The 23,018-nt window shown below is 47.2% G+C and overlaps 1 protein-coding gene across 1 annotated transcript in view; it reads left to right on the plus strand.

Annotated features, from left to right (window-relative positions):
• Positions 1–3,360: 3,360 nt before the first annotated feature.
• The window catches only part of APC2 (APC regulator of WNT signaling pathway 2), a 34,694-nt gene continuing 15,036 nt past the window's right edge, over positions 3,361–23,018 (plus strand). Inside the window, exons 1-7 of the mRNA XM_054979619.1 lie at positions 3,361–3,516; positions 5,305–5,395; positions 7,280–7,469; positions 10,276–10,384; positions 11,181–11,294; positions 11,870–11,947; positions 18,877–18,969. Coding sequence (XP_054835594.1) covers positions 3,361–3,516; positions 5,305–5,395; positions 7,280–7,469; positions 10,276–10,384; positions 11,181–11,294; positions 11,870–11,947; positions 18,877–18,969 — 831 coding nt within the window. The remainder of the gene's footprint in view (positions 3,517–5,304; positions 5,396–7,279; positions 7,470–10,275; positions 10,385–11,180; positions 11,295–11,869; positions 11,948–18,876; positions 18,970–23,018) is intronic.

Genomic DNA, 23,018 nt, shown 5'->3' on the forward strand with positions numbered 1-23,018 from the left:
ATGGCAGAGCACCTGCTTTGAATGTGAAAGGTCTGGGTTCAAATCCACCACCCCGCATCTCCAGCGAGGGGATTTCAGGGGACAAGTCTCAGGGCAAGGCCTTTGTTTTGCCTGAGAGCCACAGGCGTCTGACTTGGCATTAAGGGAGCTTTGTGTGTTCAAACGAGGAGGAGCTCTTGCCTTGAATGTTTCTGAATGTTTGGATTTCTGAATGAGTTCTGGATTTCTGCTTCTTTCGGCTACACCGGCTACACCCCTCCCCAGAGTGGAAATAGTCCCGCTCGTGCTTGCCCTCCTTCTTCGTGCAGTTTTATTCTTCGTCCAGTGCTATGGAAGGTCATGGCACAGGGTCTAGTTTGCGATTCTTTAAAAAACTGGGCCCCTCTGGGACCTGCTGCATTTCGCAACGCTGCCTGCCTGCCCTTTCAGCCCGAAGTCACGCGAGGCGGCAATGTGCTGGGAAGGGTTCCCCGCAGCGGAGCGCCCGCGCAAAAAATGCAGCGGCCTGCCTGGGCATTCCGGGGAAGGCTTTCCTGCTCCTTCCCCGCACCCCACCCCCGGGGCCCGGCCTGCCTCGCCCCAGCCCAGGCCGTGGGGGTCTCCTGCGGCAGACCTCTTGGAGAAGAGAGATCTCGATTGCCAGCTCCAGCTTGGGCGATTCCTGGAGATCTGGGGTGGAGCCGGGAGGAGGTTAATGCCACCTTTCCAAACCTCCATCTCTGCGGCCTGGAGCTCGGTTGTGATTCCGGGAGAAGTCGAGGCCCCGCCGGGATGTTGGCAAGGCCACCTCCCGTCCTTGGCGCTGAGGCGAGGTAGACAAAGCCCGGCCCGCCTCGCGTTGCGTTGCGGCGGCGGGAGGGGAGCGCAGGGAGTCTCCGCCGAGCGCGGAGCGGGATCGCAGGACGCGCTCCCAGAGGCCGGGCAGAAATCGCAGGATGGGCGCGGGGGCAGCCGGGGGCGGCGGGCCGAAGCCGCAGCAGAGGCCCCCCCGGGTGGCCTGAGCGGAGCGCGGCTAGCTGCCCCGCACCTACCGCCCGCGGACCACGGTGGGTGAGCCCGCGGGCGCCTGCAAGGCTGTCGGCGCAGCCGAGGGGGGGGGGAGGCGAGAGGGAGGCGGGGAGGGGACAAAGGGGGCGCCGGAGAGACAAAGAGGCGGCGGCGGGGGGGAGCGGAGGCCTTTGTGCAAAGGGGACCCCCCCCCCCACGCGAGCACGCGCCCCTCGACCGCTTCGCCGCCTTTCCGAACTGGGGCGGGATTCCATATCCCCGGGGATTGCTCGGCCCGGCGCTCTGCACATGCCCAGGGGCGCTCCCTTTATGACCGGGGGTAAATGAGCCCAGGCTTAGGAAACAGGTGATCTGGATGCTGTTCTGGGTTACTCGGGGGGTGACGGGTGTGAGTTGGGGAGTGTGGATGGAGGGAAGAGATGGCCTGCTTGTATCAAGGAATGGGGGCAGGTAGGACAAAACAGCCTCTTGGAGCTTCTCGGTAGCTGTTTAGCTTTGAGGTGTTGAAGAGAACCTCCATGTTCAGCGGCAGGATATCCCTGAGGATGAGGGGTTGGGATCAGACAAAGGGAGGCGCTGCCACTTCTCGCATCATGCCACTCATCTTCCCAGAGGCAAACTGGGAAGCTCCAGGCTGAGCGCTCAGCTAGATGGACCTTTGTTCGGATGCAGCCAGCGATTCACACAAAGGCGGGAGAATCACAATGGAGGGTCTCCGAGAGGAGGGGACGGGCGGGCGGTTTCCATGGGGGCTGAAACTTGGCTTCCAAGAATGCCTGGGTTGAATCCGATCCAAAGCCCATCTAGTCCAGCTGGTGTCTAGTGGGGGGCAACCAGTTTGCCCTCCTCCCAAGCTCTCAAGCCAGGCCCGAAGGCAACAGCCCTGCCCAGCACCTTGCCCCCTGCATTCAGAGGACACCTGCCTCAGCTCTCATTTATTGGTATTTATTTATTTCAAAAACATTATATGTCCATCTTTCTCCTGAGCATCTCAGGCCCCAAGGTAGGTACCCTTGGTTAATGTTGATGGCATGAATGTGTTGGCTGTTTTGGAGACGCTTCGCTCCCAGAAAAGGGAGGGCAGCATAGAAGGCTCTTCAATTTTAAACACACACAGAGTTAGGGATACAGGCTTAGTAGAGGCTTGGTTTTCCACCCCTAAACTCAATCCAGGAGAGCCAGTTTGGTGTAGTGGTTAAAAGCAGCCGGGCTCTAATCTGGAGAGAGGGGTTTGATTCCCCACTCCTCCGCTTGAAGCCAGTTAGGTGACCTTGGGGCGGCCACAGCTCTTTCAGAGCTCTCTCAGCCCCCCCCACCTCGCAGAGGGATTGTCGTGACGATAATAACACACTTTGTAAACCGCTCTGAGTGTGGTATTAAGTTGTCCTGAAGGGCGGTATATAAATTGAATGTTATTGTTGTTATAGGAATGAGGAATGAGTATGTACCTGAGCATGTGCAAAGTGCAGCTGAGTAACTATCATCAGTTCCCTTCCCATGTGCTATCTGGCGGAGGCAGCACTTCCAAGACATGGCATAATCAACCCCCACCCACCCCGGGTTCTTTTTAGAAATTCTATTTTTGTTAATTGCTTTTTACATTTCTCTGTAATTTTTTACATTTCTCTGTAATGCAAACACATGGTGCCAGGGATTTTGGAGGGACTAGCCCCACTGGGAGCTCTGGGTCAAATTGCAACATATCCTACAGCCCACCCTGAAATAGGTTGCAAAATCCACAAGCCCAGTGTGCCGGACAATGTGATATAACATTCATGCCTTATAATAATACTTTCCCAACCTCTTCCTGTCTGCACCTGTGTGTTTGTGTGTAAAATCTGCCAACTGGATGCAGCACACCAGAAACAGGGCTTGCAAAAGCTTCTGCCGTCATCAGTTTTTGCTTCTTTAAGGCAACGTGCAAAAATGATTATCCCTCTAGGAAGATCATGGTAATGCTGGTGTCTGCTGTTGTGACTACACTTATCTTATTGTATGCCTTTGAATTTTTTCTAGAGATGTCCCCAGCTGAACCTCTTTCACCTTACTGCCTTCACACTCCCAGTGTTTACAAGTTTTTCTCCCTTTGCAGCTAAGAAATGATGTTTTGTACATCGGATGAAAGTGGGTTCACATTCTGGCACAATAAATCTGTTAGTCTTGGTACTGTTTTGTACATATTCTTGCCCCAGCATATCTACAAGAGTCCGTGGCTTAAGAGAGGCTGGTCATGCTCCTTGTCCACCCCAGGCAAGCAGGCAAGTGGCCGCTTGCAAGCCCAGCGGTGAGATTTGGCATCAGTGCCTCCGGTGCTTCTTTTCCCATCTCCCTCTTTCTGTCCATCCCTAGTCAATGGAAGAGCTGAAAATGTCTGGATCGGTAGCGTCCTATGACCAACTGGTGAGGCAGGTGGAGGCGCTGAAAAAGGAGAATACGCATCTCCGCAGGGAACTGGAGGACAACTCTAATCATCTCTCCAAACTGGAAAATGAAACTTCAGATATGAAGGTGAGGAACTGGAAGAGGGTGGGGGGAAGATAACCTGCAACCAGCGGAGTTCAGAGGGCCTACAAATGTCTGCAGAATACGAAGTGAACGGACCTTTGCCCTGTCCAGCCAGGCCAGTCTTGTTCCCATAACTTTGTTTAGAAAACAGCATCCCTGTGAAAGCCATGGGTAAAATCCTCCTGAACAACCATCACTACAGGGAGCCATGTTCTGAGAATCTTGGCTTTTAAAATACTTAGGTTTCTAGCCCTCGTGACGACTACGCTGTGCAGGAGCAGACTTCAGGGTTCTGCCTTGCTTTTCTCCACAACTTGCAGAAGGGGAACAATTTAGGCAAATTTACACTGGTTGCAGAATTTGAGAATTCTTTTGTGCAGAATTTGGTCATTGTTTTAAAATATTACTGCAGTGAGGAGGGTGGGCGTTTCAAAGGGGGAGACAGTTTTAGTAGATGGAGCCCCGCTCCATTTACCAGAGACTGACTTAACAATATGTGAAATAATGCAGGGTGCCTCTGAGCACATGCAGAGTGCTTTTCCAGCACCACTAAGAAAACTGCTCCTGATAGGGTTGCCAGGTCCCCCTAACCTCTGGGCAGGAGGTTTGGAGGCCCGGCACCCACCCTTTAGATGTCCTTCCAGGAAGCGATGCCGCCCTGGAAGCACTCCAGCACTCTGCAGGGGCCCGAATCCTCCTGGATTCGGCCCTAATGAGCCCAAATTGGGCCACTGTGGAGCGCGGGAGCGCACCCTGGGAGGCGCGTCCCCCCTGCTGGCCAGGTAAGCAGGGGTGGACAGTGGAGGGTGGAAGCGGGGGATTCCCCGCCCCTAGCAGGGGACTGGCAACTCTAGCTCCTATGGACCTGGGATTCAGCGATGGGGGTTCTAGAAGGAGGCGGTTTTCAGATTTACCTGAACCCCAGAGCCCTTCTTTCTATAGACCGAATGCAGACTTTGACTGTCTTTAAAATTCCATTCAGAACGTTTTCTAGCTTAAGAGCTTAAAAACAGCCCTGCTGGATCTATCAACGGGCCCGTCTATCCCAGCATTCTGCTTCTCACAGTGGCCAGCCCACCAATAGTGTCAGGAAAGCAGAGCGCCTTCTAGCGTTGGGAGGTATACTACCTCTGAACAGTGACGTTTCTTTTATCTATCATGACCAGGGCTTTTTTTCCAGGAAAAGAGGTGGTGGAACTCAGTGGGTTGCCCTCGGAGAAAATGGTCACATGGCTGGTGGCCCCGCCCCCTGATCTCCAGACAGAGGGGAGTGGAGATTGCCCTCTGCGCCGCTTGGCGGCGCAGAGGGCAATCTCCACTCCCCTCTGTCTGGAGATCAGGGGGCGGGGCCACCAGCCATGTGACCATTTTCAAGAGGTTCTGGAACTCCGTTCCCCCGCGTTCCTCCTGAAAAAAAGCCCTGATCATGACCAGTAGCCATTGAGCATATCTGCCCTCTGTTCACTTGCATATAAATCCCCCTGGAAAGTCATCTAAGCTTGTAGTTGTTGCTTCGTCCTGTGGCAGTTATTCCCACAAGTTAATTATGCATTGTGTGTTGCTGCTGACATTGGCTTCATTTACTTCTGGCATTCTGGGAGACAAACAATGCAATTCTAAGAAGAGTTACTCCGGTCTAAGCCCACTGAAAACAAGTTACATGTAATTTCCTGAAGCTTTCTCATGCCTCCACACCGTCATCTTTGTTTCCTCCACCCAAAAGATCCCCACGCTCCGTGGTCTTCCCTCCCAGGGAACACGCTCTCAGGTCTGTGTTTTTCTCCGCATCAGGAAGTGCTGAAACATTTGCAGGGCAAACTGGAGCAGGAAGCCAAAGTCATGGTCTCTTCAGGGCAGATGGAGGTTCTGGACCAGCTCAAAGGTGAGTGGAAGCGCAGAGGGAGTTTGTGTGGATGCCACAGGATTCTAGACAAAATGCCTCCCAGAGGTTTGCTGCTGGGAACACCTCCGCATTCAACCAAGTTTCTAGTCCTTAAACTAGATTGTAAAGATAGGATTAAAAGCTTGATATAGTAGTGCGCAAAAGAGAAATTACTGACAATGAAGAACTATGTGTGACAAACTGGGTGAGGGTTACAGGAATCTGGAAAAGAGAACAATTTGGACTTCCCCATCTTCTATCCAGGATTCTCTCTTGGGACTGGTTTTTCTTTCTTCTTCACTTGAGAATCAAAAGTTCAAAACATTGGTTGTTTTTCTCCTGCTTCACATTCAAAGTGGAGCTTTTGGGGGGGGAATCCACCCAATATCATACCTAATTATTCACTTTCCATATTTCCCCCCACTTTGTTATTTTGGGAAAGATCACAGTCAAGAAGTGTCTGCTGTGTGGATGGGAGAGGTGTGTGTTTTTTCAGATCCTGCCCACTTTAGTACTGTTTTCCTTGCATTAGCCCTGCTCCCACCATATATCATATTTTAAACAATATTAACAACTGACATATCACTATAGCATAATAGTGATCTATCCAATAGAGCCTCTGAATTCCCAGGTTTTGTTTTTAAAAATGAAATGCCTTTTCTCTTGTATCTCCACAATGAAAGGGTGTCAGTCCCTGGCAGTTAGGTCTCTTCAAGTTCTCCACAGTTAACACACAAGTGTTCCAGTTGAAGCAACTTTATTAGAGATCCATTCAGTTCAGGGCGATCACACAAAGGTAGCAATTGGCAGAAGAGACTATTCAAAAATGGACACTACTAATTATAGGGAAACTTCCCGTTCTTTGGATTCATTGACATTCTGGTGCAAAACCCCAAAAAGTTACATGGGAACGGATTAGTTTAGGCTAGACTGAGTACAGAATGAAATCATCCCAGTCTCTGAGAAAAGATACATCGCTCGCTGCCCGCAGCTTGCATCCAAGGACACTTGCTCCAAAAGTGAAAAAGCAAATACTTTCAACAGATAACAGAAAGGCCCCGCTGGCCCAGTACATTACATGTTAGCAGTTAACACACTCTCAGATGATTTATACAGAATACCACCTTAGCAAACAGTTATGATCAGCACAAAATGGATAACACAATGTTGGCAGGTGTGCTGGCATACAGGACAAAGGGGCTAGAGACTTCCTTTAAAATGAAAGCTGTGAATTCAGAGAACATGATACACACTTTGCTATATGGACATATCCGAGGCCAGATTTTTTCAAAAAGCCCCCCTAAAGCCTTCCAATAGTGTGGGGGAGGATGCTGTCTGTCGGGTGGGGAGGTGCTGCTTCATAAATGTTCAGGTGCTGTTGTGAATGCCTGGAAATCTAGTTGATCTTTAATCTTTCTCTTCTACTGCAGACCGACATGGCTGAAGCTGAAGCTCTCAACTTTCTGTGCCTTATTTGATTAATTTACATAGTCATATTTTCTACACGTATGGGTTGTTTCCTCCTTTCTTGTTTGTGGGTTACTGGGTTTTGCAGCTTTCATACTTCTGATTACTATTTGATAGAACAATTAAATAACAACCATTTTATTTACCGCTTTTCTAGACAGATTAGTGCCCACTCAGAGTGGTGAACAAAGTAAGTGTAATTATTATCCCCGCAATACAACTGTGGAGCTGGGCTGAGAGGAGTGGCTTACTCAAGGCTACCTGCTGAGCTCATGGCAATCGTGGAATTCAAACTGGCAGCCCAGCCCCTTAACCACTATGCTACAGCAGCTGTCATGCTAGATGGATAGTTATGACCTAAAATGCTAAAATGACTACACCGCTTCTTTTTTGCTGTGCTTCTTCCTCCTCCTGCAGCTCTACAGATGGACATTACCAGCCTGTACAACCTGAAATTCCAGCCTCCAGCCCTGGTCTCCGATCCCATGTGCCCAGGACACAGCACTGAGGACAGCCCTGCCCACTCATCCACGCTGCAAAGGAAAGAGAGCCTGGGAGACCTGAGCCGGGCCACCCTGCGGCTCCTGGAGGAGCTGGACCGGGAGAGGTAAAGAATGGAGGAGGTTGTAGGTGGTGGGTGGGGCTACTGGGCCTTCCTGACGCCTTTCCCCTTCTCGTGGCCCTCCATTCAAGATGACATTTGGAGGAAGCCCTTTCTCGTTCTCCCCTCTCTGTCTCCCAGTTAATCCTGCTTTTCCTGCTCAGAGCAGTATCTGTGGTTTTCGCCTCCTTCATTTCATCCTTCTGATAGTCTGGAAAGGTAGGCTAGGCTGAGGGAAAGCAGTAGTACTAAGGTAGTCCAGGGGGCCAGGGATTGGAGCCAATCTCCCCAATCCAAGTCCATGTTGGCTGTCTCCTGCCAGCCTCTGAATGTTGCTTGCCCTTCCTCTTTCCAGACATACTGGCTGTTCTTATCCATCTCTCCAGACTCGTCTCATACAAAGCTGCCTTACATCTCGCTTAGCACTGTCTGGCTGTTCGGAGTCTCAGGCAGAGAAAGACCCTTCCCCAACAGAACTGGAATATGGAACCTTCCACATGCAAAGAGCACACTCTGGCTTGGCTAGTGAGAGAAAAGCATAACTGTAGATTTTGTCCGTGAATTTAGGAAGCTGCCTGAGATCACAGATCCATCCAGTTCAGGATTGACTGTTCTGCCTGGCAGCAGACCCCCAGGATCTCAGCACAAAATGTCATTTCCCATCACCAGCTACGGAAGATCCTTTAGGGGCCAAACTAGATGTGACAGTGTCCACGTGTTAGACCCATGAATGCCGCCCCCATTTTAAAACGATTTAAAAATGCTGCGAGGGATCGGGCCCATAATGTGACAGGCTGAGATGCTCTTGTTCCTTTTTGCTGCACCTTTTCAAGTGTCTCAGCCCACCAAGCTGCAGGCCTAATCAGGATTGGGCCCTCACAGCATTTTTAAATCACTTTAAAATAGCGGCAGTAAATGGACATGCCCAAAGATCCAAGCATATTGGGACAAAGTCATCTCAATTATAGATAAAACAATAGGCACCATAATACAACGTAAACCTGAAACGATATTGTTGAATCTTTGGAAGGACAATAATGTACCAACTCAGAGAATAGATATAGTGTCATTAATGTTAACAGCAGTAGAGTATAACTGGTTATGATGTTCCCTTGGCACCAAAAACAATTTTTCTCAACCAATGGGAAAATATCCCTATACTCAAGATCAGAAGAGACCTTATAATTATCCTGTTGGTAGCAGCAAAAAGCATTATTGCATCATATTGGAAATTGAAACAGCTCCCAACAACAGATAAATGGTTTTCTAAAATATTTATTTATGTATGTATGTTATTTATATTCCGCCCTTCTCACTGAGACTCAAGGCGGATTACATAGTGTGAGATTAGTACAATTAGGTGGCAAGGACAAGGGCAGGCATTTCCATACAGTTTCAAGAACATTTCCATAAACAATGTCATGGGGTAAAAGAATATAAGTTTACAAAGATATAGTATTAGCAAGGATCCAGTACGGGGTTGAGGAATTGCTGAAACAGAACATAATCAATTCTAGGACTTACATTGAACAACATAAAGCACAGGTAGGATATAGGAGTACATATTTAAAGGAACAGATAATACGTAAGGCAACATAATGGTGAAATCTATGGTTTCTAACTCCCAGATGTTTCTAACATCTGGGATCCCTTTCCTACAATACCGCCCTCTTAGCTGAGAAAAAAGGCCTTTTTGAATAATTCAGTTTTGCATCGTTTGCGGAAAGCCAGGAGGGTGGGGGCTCTCCTGACCTCCTCAAGCAGGCCATTCCACAGGGTGGGAGCCACCACAGAGAAAGCCTGTGTATGGGCTGCTGTCGATTTCTCCCATGTACAGGCTGGCTCCTGCAAGAGACCCTGTTCAGATGAGCATAGATGCAGAGAAGTTAGCCGTGTTAGTCTGTGGTAGCAAAATCAAAAAGAGTCCAGTAGCACCTTTAAGACTAACCAATTTTATCAGGCATCTGACGAAGAGAACTTGATTCTCGAAAGCTTATGCTAAAATAAAATTGGTTAGTCTTAAAGGTGCTACTGGACTCTTTTTGATTTTGTTCAGATGAGCGAAGCTGCCGTGGAGGGACATAGGGAGGGAGATGGTCCCGTAGGTATGCTGGACCAAGGCCGTGAAGGGCTTTGTATGTAATAGGGAAAATAAATGATAAGTTATACTATGCAGATCATTACTTAATCATACTAACTTTGTGGAGAAATGGTATCCCTTCTTTGAATATACAGAAAGTAATGTAGACAACAATAGCCCAAAATTGGAAGAGTGATAAAATTCCTACTATTAGACAGTGGATACAAAAAAGTTGGGATCTCTTAATATCTGACAATATAACTGATCAAATAGCCTCATCAGAAAATCCTAATTATCAGTCTTTCTTTGTTGAGAGATGGCTCCCCTTTTTGAACTACATCACAAAATATAACTCTAAAGAGACTACTGTGCCTAAGAAATATATTGATTTTTATTTATATTAATCATTTTGGATTTGTAATTAAGTTATTTCTCATATAACTAGTATTGTAATAATGTTTGGAACAAAGTTATAGTTGTATTGTTATCATTTAGCATGTCGTTGTTGTAAAAGTTTATAAATAAAAAGTTATTAAAATAGTGACAGCGGCCCCAGGGCAGACCTGTGGGCGCCATCACGACTGGTTTGGTCCTGAGAGGAGAGGCCTGCAAAACCAGAGCCCACCAACTCCTTTTTGCCACCCCTCCCTCTGGCTCCCTAGTCTCCTTGACGGTTTTTCTGACTGTTTCTACCCCGTTCCTTCCTTCTCTGATTGCTGTTTTTCCCCCCAGGTGCTTTCTGCTGACCGAGATTGAAAAGGAGGAAAAAGAGAAATTGTGGTATTACACACAGCTGCAGAGCCTCTCCAAGCGCCTGGATGAACTCCCTCAAGTAGAGACGGTCAGTTGCCCGCTTGGGTGTTTGACAGTGCAGGCCCAACACTTCCCAAGTTCTGGTTCTGGAGCGGGGGTGGGGCGACAGGTTCAGCTGCCATGAAAAAGCAAAAAAGTTGCAACCGTATAAAATTTGGGCCCCAATCAAGTTCTGATGTTACGATTTTTATTTCTGAGAGCCACTTTTTGAAGAGAAAAAGCATCTGCGAACCAAAACCTTACCTTATGTAAGCTGTGTTCGAGCATTTCTGGTTTCAGGAGCTTTTGCTTTCGATACTTTTCCCAAAGCCCTAAACATTGATCACTATGGATAGAATAAGAAAGATGAGTTAAGCATAGGTGAATTTAACAGTTTGCAAGCCAGATGCAAACAAGGAGGGTTTGCTTGAGAATCCAGCTCAAAAATAGTTTGAGTAGGAAAGACAGAATAGCTCAGAAAAATGAAGGAGCTCTTCCAAGGGCTGGACAGAGTCTGAAGGGAAGGCCCACAGCTTAGCAGTCAAGCACTTGCTTTGCATAAAGAAGGTCCCCATTTCAGTCCCGTGCTTCTGCAATTAAAGGATCTCACCTGGACCCTTCTCTGCCTGAGATCCTGGAGATCCTCTGACGATCACAGCAGACCCTACCGGGCTACATGGACTGGGGAGGGGGCAGTCTGACTTACTATAAGGTCGCTTTGCATGTCTCTGCTAAAGAGGAGATCTGAACTTTGATTGGGGGCGTCATCTGAAGGCGAGAGAGACCAGCCTGTAGATCACTGTTTGCATTGCTAATTCTACTTTGTGCTCCCTCTCTCCATCCAGTTCTCTATGCAGATGGACCTGATCCGCCAACAGCTGGAATTTGAAGCCCAGCACATCCGCACGCTGATGGAGGAGCGTTTTGGTACAACTGATGAGATGGTGCAAAGAGCACAGGTGAGGAGGAAATGGAAAGCGTGGCAGGATACACACCTGCATCTTTCCGCCAGGGAGGCTGTCAGAACATTGGTTTGCCAGGACTGTGAGGGGTGGGGACTGCCTGTCTCGCACCTGTGTGCTCCTCTTTCCTCGTGTTGGTTAACATCGTCTTGGGCCTAAAGATTTGCCGAAGAGCCCGGTTGCATAGGTTTTATCTAGACGTGCCACCCTGTGCTGGCCCAAATTTGCCGCTTTCATTTTTCTAAAAAAAGTAAGTTTCTAGCTCTGATGAGTTGATATGATCCTTTTCTTTTATCCCATCTGTTTTAAGATGGATCATTTAACTCTCAAAAGTCTTATTTTCAGTGTTATGGTACAGTGGTAAATTGTCCAGTGTCTTTTCAATTTACTTATATCTTTAAATACAAATTATATTATTGGCCAGGGGAGGGGGGAAGATCCATTGGCCTGTGTGCCCAAAACACCAAATAAGGGGACAGGACGGGGTACGGCTTTGAAATTGTGGACCAAATGAGAAGCCCCCTTTGCCTGCCCATGGATGGAATTTGGCCTGAGATCTTGCCTGTTTGCAGATTCGAGCATCTCGGCTGGAACAGATTGACAAAGAGCTAATGGAAGCCCAAGATAAAGTGCAGCAGGCTCAGCCCCAGGTAAGAACCTGCCCAGATGCTGGAAAATGAGGAGGGGTAGGCAAAAAGCTGTCCTGTGATCATCCAGCCCTGGAGGCAAGGGAGTAAATGGCTGGGATTGCTCCCTGGGGCTCCCTGGGGTTCATCTGAATTTCAAGCACCGGTGTTGTCCTGTGTTCTCCGCTTGTGGTGCACCATGGTCTGCATTGCTCATACATCCCGCCTCTTCCTCTGAGGCTTCCCAGGCATCTGTTACAGCACAAGTGTGCTGTATAGATTGTTTTGTTAAACAGCATAGCTGGCCGGAGGAGTGATCCCTTGCACAGAAAATTCCAGGGCACTCCTGTCATGATGGACAGGACTGAAGTCCATTCCCTGTTTGCAGTTCCTGGCCCTTATTTGCCAGTCTAGCTACAAATATGGATAACGTTTTAAAAATTCAGCACGCCAAAAAAAGCTTTGGACCAACCCAGCTTCTACAGCCCAGGAACAGACAGTGTTCTGAAAGCTGCTGTAGAACAGGCTTATTTTTAGTGCATCCATATTTGAGCTTGGGCTGAAGAAAATAAGGAACCAGGAACTGCAAACAGGAAACGGGGAACCAACTTAAGCCCTTGTTACTGACAGGGATACTGGAAAATAGTGGATGATCCATTCCAGCCCCTCCAGTGCCCTCTGTCACCACACACAATGTGCCAGAGATGATGCACTGGGTTGCTGTTGGACAGCAAGATGTGGCATTTGGCCTCCTCCCCACAGTTCATCATCAACTGCAAAGCCTCTTCTCCCCTCCCCCCTGGCCCCTTCAATGTAAGAACTGGCTTAATCGGAAAGGAGATTGTTGGGCTGGGCTACTGCTTGTTTCTTGAGAGGGGGAGAAAGAGCAGGTTGATGCTGATAATTCCCGGCACACAGAGGGAGCGGTGCACTGCACTGGAAGTAATGCTCTTACCAATTGCAGCTTGTTCCACAAAGAATAGCAGGGCTCCCTTATGTTCCGTGTTGTCATATATGTCTGTCTACATATCTGCCACGAGTATTCTCTATGCTCTGTATTATGTGCTGAGCCTCTGAGAGTATGGGAAGTGGCATTTTGGGGCCTATCTAGCTGAGGGCTGCTTATCTCACAGGCAGGAACGCTCCCTATAACTAACCCCTCCAACCTTACACACATCACTTCTGCCAATACCCTTTTCTGTGTATGCTGATACTGATGGATCTCTAATAAAGAAACTTTAACTCATACATTGGAGTGTGTGCAGTGGAGTACGATGGGGATCGAACTGCCAGAACCTGACACGTGCTTCAGCATCCATCTATGGAGCAGACGTTGACCCCTTGTGAGCCTCAAAATCTGGCTGGGAATTTGCTGCAGGGTGTGGGAAACAAGAGAAGATTTTTGAGCATTGGCTCCATTTGCTCCCAGTGCAACTTCTGTCAGTCACTTAGAAGGTTCCCCCCCTCCCAAAAAAAAGCTCACTTGCAGTACCATGGCATGCATTTTATCTCAAAAGCAAGTCCCATTTTATTCAATGGGATTTACTCCCAGGTAAATGTGCATAAGCTTGCAGCTCTGAACTTCCACAGCATGCAAGGTGATAAATAGTTCTTTGAAAAGTACAAAACAAAATACTTTGATCATAAATACAATAAAAGTTTGTTGTTAAGAATTGTAGGCTTAGTTCTTCTCCGGGGAGATCAAAGTATGGTTGCCAACTACCTGGGGGGGGGGGGGAAGTACTTTCCTTTTAATAGAGGCTTGATGGAATGAGAGCCAGTTTGGTGTAATGGTTAAGAGCAGCAGGACTCTAATCTGGAGAGCCAGGTTTGATTCCCCACTCCTCCACTTGAAGCCAGCTGGGTGACCTTGGGTCAGTCACAGCTCTCTCAGAGCTCTCTCAGCCCCACCCACCGCACAGGGTGTTTTGTTGTGGGGATAATGACATACTCTGTAAGCCGCTCTGAGTGGGCAGTATATAAATCATTTGTTGTTGTTGCTGTTGTTGTTGTTATTAATCTCCAAAAAGCTTCAGCTGCCCTTTCCCTCACATTAAGCCTCTGTTAAAAGGAGAGGATGTTTTTCTTCTGGACTGTTGGCAACCCAAGCCCACCAAGATCCCAACCCAAGCTCAGTGGCATAGTCCTACATTTTATCCTCACAGGCACTCTGTGGGGTAGGTTAGGCTGAAAGAAAGCAGCATCCTGGCAAAGCGGGAGATTTGAACCAGGTTTTCCCAACTTCCATGCTGGAAACTCTAGCTGCTGCTGCTCCCCTTTAAAGTGAACAAAATTTTGATTGCACCTTGGCCAGAACAACACTTGCAAAATGAGGCTTCAGAGTTTTAGCATCCTTAGAGAGAGTTTTAGCATCCTTAGAAGTAGAGGAAGTTTTTCTTTTTCCCATTGGATTTTTTAAGTCCTGTTTCTAGCTCTCATGTTTTCAGAGCGAGAGAGAGAGAGCTGAAAATAAAGGATGGCTTCTAGTATGGTGGAAAGTGCTGTCAAGTCATAGTTGACTTATGGAGACCCCTGGTTGGGTTTTCATGGCAAGAGACTAACAGAGGTGGTTTGCCATTGCCTGGCTCTGCAGCCGTGGTCTTGGTTGCAGGTCTCCCATCCAATTACTGACCAAGGCTGACCCTGCTTAGCTTCTGAGATCTGATGGGACTGGGCTTGCCTGGGCTTCTAGCTCATGAGTAGCACCTTTGTTTTTGAAGAGATTGAGAGAAGATGAGAGAGAAAAAGAATTATCAACAAAGCATTATGTATTGATTTGGTCCTGCTCTTCACCCACAATGCTCAGGGTGACGAATATGCTCCCCTCCCCCGTTTTATTCTCATGACGGTCCTACGAGTTAGGCTAAGCGACAGTTACTGGCCCAAGTGAACTTCATGGCAGAGTGGGATGATTTGAACCTGTGGCTTTGCAGTCATAGTGCAACACTAACCACTATACTGCACAAGCTGCCAAAGAAGGGAGAGAATGGGGGCTGGATGATGGCGGGGTGGTGGGATGGAGTGGAGAAAGATAATGAAGGAATGGTGCAAACTTGGCTCGTAGTTACTAATTTGAAATGGAAACCAAGAAAATGATTTTTCAGGGTTTAGGGCATAACCAAGCCAAACTTAAGCCCTTTGAGGTTAAGAGAGCCAATGTGGTAGAGTGGTTAGAGTATTAAGTGAAGACTTAGGAGACTCATGTTCAGATCACACAGTGATGAAGCTCACTCGTCAGTCTTTCTCAGGTTGACCAACCTCAAGGGTCGTTGTGAGGAGAAAATGGTTATGAAGAGCCATGTTTGTCACCTTGCACTCCTTGGAAGCAGAGCTGGATAAAAATGTATAAATAGTTAATTAAGCAGAGATCCATTCTGGGCTGGATCTTACCACTCCCCTCAGCTAAGCGCAGCTCTTTCTCCTGGTACAAGGACCTGGCGCCAAAGGAGGGCTCCCCACACAGATCTGTGAAGTGATCAGCTCGGAACCCCTGGGAAATTTCCTTTGTGGTGACTTGTACCTCAAAACACTGCCCCTCCCCCGAGTGCTTCCCATTCTCTGACACAATTCAGAGGGAAGGAGAGTCTCTGTGCTGAATGACACTGACGGAGGCAGCAAAGTATCTAGGGATGGAGGCCTCTGGTGAAGGACTGGAGGCCCTTGGCAACGGGAGATCCCACCAAGAAACCAGCAGGATTTTTTGTTCTCCTCTCCCAGGCAATGCCAAGCCGAGCAGGAGAGTTCGGCTATTGTGCATGCCCCCAGTGGAAAAGGGGCAGTTGCCATGGAGATGGGAAGTAGGCCAACAAAGGGATGGAGACTGGCTCGGAGGCTGTGTCAGCTTGGATTCAATGGAGCTCTCTCTCTCTCTCTCTCTCTCTCTCTCTCTCTCTCTCTCTCTCTCTCTCTCTCTCTCTCTCTCTCTCTCTGTGTGTGTGTGTGTGTGTGTGTGTGTGTGTGTGTGTGTGTGTTTTTGAGGGGGTCGGAGTTTTGTGTTTACCACACACAGGTCAAAGCAAGAGCATTTGAATCTCTTCCAGTAGGCATTTCCTGGCGCAATGGCCTCCAGTCTTTGGATATTCTTAAGTGCTCCAGAAAGGAAGAGTGATATGAATCTCCTGTCTCAACTATCCTGGCCCTTGGAGGATCCCACAACTTTGGGAGCCTGTGTGGGGAGGAGTTGCACTCCTGATTTGAAAGAGACAGAAATGGACAGCGCAGTCTGTTTGAAGGACAAGGAATTGTACATTCATACTGCCAGAGTGCTTCAGTGATACCAGTGCAGAGATGTGGCTGAACTGATAGAGTCTGAGAGGGAGAAGGCAGGGTGAGCTGGAATGATAAGATCATACAGAGACACAACAGGCAGTCTCTTCTGCATATGAAATGCTTTAGGCTCCCAGGAACCTGTCATGACTTCATTTGGCTGGTACAAATCTTTGGAATGGAATTGCCAGATTGCCTGGTAGCTCAAGGTTTGTCTCGATTCTGGACAGGTTTTGCAGCTTTAATTTTTTAAACAGCAGGTTTCTAGCCCTTGTTGATTTAGAGACAGGAGGCAAAATGGTCAGGTGGCCTTCTACCCAATCATTCAGAGACAAGCCTCCCTTCTATTGTTATTGCAAATGAAGGAAGCTAACTTGCGCACTGTACCTTTTCTCAGCTTTGCTGGAGGGGAAGAAAATAGGCCAGATCCTGACACAATCTTGATACTAACCCTGTGGGATGCTACATAGTTGCTGTAAGATATTGTCCAGGGTTTCCACCCTGTTACTTCTTTATTGCACTAAGAGTACACCTTCTTAGCAGGTCAGTCTGGAGAACCCTGAGTAGTGGCAGTTAGTTACCTGGGTGCTTTCCAGGGAACCCTTGGTCTAAGAAAGTTTCCCAGCAAAGAAGGACACCTCCCTCCCTTTCTCTTGTAACCATTGCTCTTCCTTTATCCTTCCCCAGCTGGTAGACCATGCAGCAATTAGAGTGCTTGATATGCACAATCAGCAAAGTATTTGAATAATATACAAATGAGACCATCCAGATCTGAAGGACTAGAGTATGGGAACGAGTTGCCTTTGTGGAATCATGTGTTGTTCTACCAGCATTTCATTTAAATCCCACCTTCTTTGCAAGAATGCATCAAGGTGCTGGTCAATTCTACATATACTTGTGAGCTTAGGTTAACTCTGTGAGGTTGTGTGTGTATGTGTGAGAGAGAGAGAGAGCCAGAGTGAGAGAGAGTGAGAGAGAGAGAGTAGGTGCTTCACTTCCCTCAGACATATCTTGATACGCAGGGGAGGTATCCCTTCCAAATGAAAAAAAAAATCTCAAAATAACCAACGCCATTTTGTGAGGCTCAAACTGAAACATCATCAAAATAGGCAAGCCTTCCAGTTCCACTAAACTCTTCTTTAGGTGAGATGTCCCCCCCCCCCCAAAAGCAAGAAATGTTGTTGTGAGAAAAGACAAATAAGTCTCTAGGTGTGGCAGAGAAGCCCCTAGTCTGCACTCTGTTGAATCAAAGTGGAATATAAGGGGTGATTCAGGCTGAATGGGAGGAGATGGTCCTGCATGGCAAAGGAGATTTAAGATTCACCCAAGGAAGCTGGGGCAGAGAAGCCCAGAAGAACCAGCTCCCTTTCGATAACATAAAAGCCAGCTGTGGGTCAGGTGCCTCCCTGGCACCAGTTGGCTCCCTGACTACACTCTTACCTCTGCCACAGGTATCGATCACATTTTTCTCCCACTTTTCTTCCAAACAGCATATATGGTTTTCCTTTTCCCCGTTACGTCCTCACCGTAGCCCTGTGAGGAAGATTAAGCTGAAAGGGAGTCACTGGCAGAGGTTCCTCCGTGAACTTCTCTGGTGAAGTGGAGGTTTGAATCTGGGTCTCTCCAATTCCAGTTTAACTCTCTAACCACCACACCATGCTGACGCACTCCTTGGGCAAATTAGCCCACAAAGTGACTGAAATGGGAGGCTCTTTTATTTTTATTTGTTACACAGTTAGACAAGGATACATATCAACCATTGGAAAGCAGAATGGTTAAATCAATTTAAAAGCATACTGTCAAAACGGTCATTTCACTTACAATGGGGTTTTTTTGGTAGAAGTCCTACATGGCTAACATATTTTAGGAAGTGATTCAACATATATTGTCCTGTCCTTGAAATGCACAATGTAAAATATGTACTTAGTACCTGTTCTGTTTATTGGTCTCACTTTGTGTCCCTTCTTGACTTGTTTCGTCTCCAGGCCTGTTAACTAAGCATAGTAGTGTATTGGTTGCTGGATATGCAAATAAGTCTGAAAGGAAGATTGGGATTTCAGAGCAATGTTGATGTGGTGAAAACACTGATGGCTCCCTAAACCAGGAAGTACATTTGGCATGGGCACTCTTTCCGCTGAATGGCTTCAGGCTCCCCAAACACAATCTGTTTCCAGGCACTAACTTTCACCCCCATGGCTAGCAAAGTAGGTCAGGTGGAAAAGGCAACATTGAAAGTAGGCAGTGAGACTTGGAGAGAAGTGGGACCCTATTGCAGTAAACAGATTGGTGTAGAGGTTAGAGTGCTGAAATCTAGGAAGCTCACAGTTGACCTAGAGCAGGTCACTCTCTTTTGGCCTAACCTACCTTGCAAGAGTTGTTGTGAGAATAAAACAGTGGGAGGTAGAACCCTGAACACAGCGCTGAATTCTCAGATGGGCAGGATGCAAACATCCCATAATAATACAGGAGACTAGTATAGTTCTTTAAACCTGCTAAGCATGAATACTTCCCCTTTTGAAAATCACCGTGGCCTGAAGCAGAATAGCTTTTCATTCAAGCAATGTTGCTCTGATTTTTGTCTGTCTTGGGATTGGTGAACAGGCAAGAAGGTCTGCTCAAATGAAGAACCCTCTATGTCTCTTTATAAAGACTTTTCCGTTTGTTGGCTTTCTCTCCTCCCTCTGTAGCTCTGTGGGAAGTTGCCTGGTGTGGAAGGGGACGGGAGCCTCAATGTCCCAACCCATCCCGAAGAAGGGGGGGCTCACCTACGTAGCAATAAGGTAAAAAAAATTCCTTTAAAATGAAAAAGTTTTGTAAAGGATTCTCAATTGTTCCAGGTTGGTACCTTCTTTGCCTCTTTCCCTCTGGGGCCTTTATTAGGAGCATAAGTTTGGTTTTGGTTTTGACATTATGAGTCTCTTTTTAAGGACGGCTTTAGAAAGGTGATTCCTAAATATGAAATAATAAATTGCCAAAGGGATACAGGAGTACAGTTAGGGATTCCACCCTCCAAAGTAGCTGTTTTCTCTTGTGAAAACTGATTGCTGTAGTTTGGAGATCAGTTGTCACTCTGGGAAAACTCCAGGCCCCACCTGGATGTTGGCAACACTAAAGAACTAAAGTTCCCGGCAAAGTGGGGGGTGGGGGGGGAGATTTCAGTTGAATCGTGGAAGGAATTTCCTAACAGAGCAGTTTGATGATGGAATGAATTCCTAGGGAGTGGATGGGCTTCCCTTGCTTAAATTTCAGGAGGGGAGATTTCAGTTGAACACGAGGAGAAACCTACAGTTTGGCAGTAGAAGCAGTTACCTTGAACATCACTTTTAGCTCTAGGACTTTATGTAGTTGATGGAGGAGGGAGTAGCGCTTAAAAACTGAGGTATGTTGGGATCTGGGGACTTAAGGGAGTCCCACGAGGCAAACTTTGTATTCCTAAATGTGTATGTGGGGGAGGGGGGGGGCGCAAACTGCAGTTGCACACTAGAGGGGAAAAGTCATAGAATCACAAAATCACAGAGTTGGAAGGGGCCATACTGACCATCTAGTCCAACCCGCTGCCCAGTGCAGGATCAGCCTAAAGCATCCCTGACAAGTATTCATCCAGCCTCTTCTTGAAAACTGCCAGTGAGGGGGAGCTCACCACCTCCCTAGGCAGCTGATTCCACTTTTGAACTACTCTGACCGTGAAAAAGTTTTTCCTAATATCCAGTCGGTACCTTTGTGCATGTTGTTTAAGCCCATTGCTTCGGGTCCTATCCTCTGCTGCCAACTGGAACAGCTCCCTGTCCTCCTCCAAATGACAGCCTTTCAAATATTTAAAGACAGCAGTCGTGTCTCCCCCTCAATCTTCTCTTCTCCAAACTAAACATTCCCAAGGCCCTCAGCCTTTCCTCGTAGGGCCGAGCCTCCAGGAAGAGAAGGAAGGAAGGAAGAGAAGGGGCCGTTTAAAAAAATCAAGAACATGCGTGTCTGCAAGAGATCTTTTTTTCCTGTACACATTCATTATCCCACAGCTGTTTCTAAATTCTACAAAATGCAGCTACCAAGGTTGCAATCTGAAAAGAGAGTCCATCACTCGGGGAGAAATGGACTTCTTCACTCCCCCTGCTCACACTGCTCCCCAACTGAAAAATTGCTCCTACCAAGCTGATACAGTCGAAGCTTTGTAAACAGACATCCACTGGGAATTGGGGATGGAGGGTTAACCAAATATACCAGTTAACAAAGCTTTTATTCAGCATGAAGGTGAGTCATTTGGCTGACATGCCACTTAACTCAGCTGGACAGTTAACCGGGTGCTGGTTAACAAGCTTTTACTGTAGTTATGTACCTGTATCTTTCCCCTTGCCTGAGGCACACAACCACACAACTAAAATAAGCCCCTTACGCAGACACACAGGCACCTGACAGTCTGCACTGGTCTCCCGATTCAAATGGTGGCATTGCTGCCTACATTTTTTAAAAGTACACACTTAAGCAGAACAGCATAAAAATGCATGCCACACTGCTCCACTCTCAGTACTCTTGCTGACAAGATCCTTTCTATAATTCAAGGTAGCGCCTAGCTACTCTACTCAAATGAGGTGGGGTGGGATCCATTTGGGAGCCAAGAGGTTACTAAGTGATGCAAGCACTTGACAATTGGAGAGAAGCCCCAGGAGGGAAAATGGGAAAATGGAGTTCCGAGAAAAAGAAGATCGTATTCCCACTGTGGGATTCTGCAAATTAATTCACCTGTGAGCCTAACAATAATGCTTCACTTCAGCCTCATGCGCCGCAGGTGCTCCAAAGTGGTCCCTGTTAGTTGCCGTTATAGCAGCCCCGTAAGGGAGGCCAATGCAGGTGGAGATTTGAGTGGCTTCCCTCAGGTCATCTACTTTGGGCCAAACTAGAGGTGATGACATCCTAGTGGCTGCCACAGGGACCTCAGTTCCATTTTAAAGTGATTTAAAACATGCCACAAGGACTTGATCCTGATGCCACGCCATGGTCTGAGGTGCTCTTGTTGTTCTCCCCCATGCCCTGCGGCATTTTTAAATTGCTTTAAAACGGAGGCAGCATCTTGGTGGTTGCCATAAGGACACCACTGCATCTTGTTTAGCCCGAGCAGGAGACTGAGGTGAGATTTGAACAGTCTCGTGATTTTAGCTGCTATGTATTCATTTAAACTATTCTTGTGATGTTCTTTCTCCCAAGTGGCTTACTAAATAAAGTAAAATGATAATTGCAAACTATATATATATATTTATAAAAGGACGTCACAGCACTCACAATTTATGGAAGCTGTATTAACTTTTTCTGAATCCTTGACAAAACAATTGTTTTCTGATGAAGGCTCAGTCCAAGGTTTTGGTTATCATATACCAAGCCCTTCATGTCCTTGGTCTCTCATCTCTACAGGGACCGCCTCTCTGCCTATGCTCTGCCACAGCAACTTCACTTGTCTGAACAGGGCCTTCTGCAAGCACCACCCTGCAAATAGGCAAACTCAACAGCTGCTCCTAAATGCGCATTTGCTGTGGTGGCCCCCACCTTATGGAATGGCCTGCTTGAGGAGGTCAAGAAAGCTCCCACTCTCTTGGCCTTCCACAAACTAGAGAGCCAGTTTGGTGTAGTGGTTAAGAGTGCGGGACTCTAATCTGGAGAACCGGGTTTGATTCCTCACTCCTCCACTTGAAGCCAGCTGGGTGACCTTGGGCTAGTCACGGCTCTCTGGAGCTCTCTCAGCCCTACCCGCCTCACAGGGTGTTTTGTTGTGGGGATAATAATGACATACTTTGTAAACCGCTCTGAGTGGACATTAAGTTGTCCTGAAGGGCGGTATATAAATCGAATGTTGTTGTTGTTATTATTAACTATGCAAAACTGAATTATTCAGTCTGGCTTTTTTACATAGGTAAAAGGGCTGTGCTATAATGAAATGCTTCAGAGAGATGCTTTGGTAAGGGGGATAGGGACTGTAGGCTACACAACTGCGTACTGCCTGTTGCTGCCCACATACTCCTACTGGGCAGTTTCCAGATTGTCTAATAATTATGTTAAACGGCTTTATGTTTTGTTTCAGCATTGCTACAGCTTTGTATCTGATTTCTGCTTGTTTTCTGCTATTCATCCCCTATTGTGTTGTTTATTGAGTATCCCAGCCATTGATCATATTGACTTGTATTGTGTAATCTTCCTGGAGTCTCCGTAAGAAAAGTGGACTGTTAATAATGTAAATTAAAACATTAAAAAAATAACACTGTGTATCCCAAACCAAAGGACACCCTACAAAGGTGAGTCTTGTGTGCCTTTTAAGTAGAGAAGAAGAGTTTTTGTATTTTGGTGGAAGAATATTCCAGAATTGGTGGGGCAGTGACCATCAAGGCCCCGCTACCAGCATATGTTGTTCTCTCCTTCCATACAAATGATCTCCAAAGCCTGATTGGAGGAAGGTTGGGGCTAATGCAGGGAGACGCAGCCTGTGGAGACACTAGGCCACAAAGGGATATAAAGATCAAAAACTGCACCTTCAGTTTGGCCTGGAAGCATGGCAGCGGGAACAAGATATTCTGGGAATGTTTCCATCTCCCAAAAATGACTGATCTGTGAACTAGCTGAAGCTTCAGTGATGTTCTGAAGGCCAGCCCCATGTAGATTATGGTGCAGTAGTCCAGGTCAGATGCTCCAGAAATGTGGCTCAGTGAAGTATGATCCTGAAGAAGGGAGTGGATCTGGGTAATACATAAAGCTGATGAACAGTAATCCCAAAAAATCAGAGCTGGGTGAAAAAGTGCATTCAGGCTCCTGTGCAGAGGGGAAAATCATATTCTCATCTATGCCAGGCAAT

Source organism: Eublepharis macularius, chromosome 5 (assembly GCF_028583425.1).
Source record: "Eublepharis macularius isolate TG4126 chromosome 5, MPM_Emac_v1.0, whole genome shotgun sequence".
Taxonomy (NCBI): Eukaryota; Metazoa; Chordata; class Lepidosauria; order Squamata; family Eublepharidae; genus Eublepharis; species Eublepharis macularius.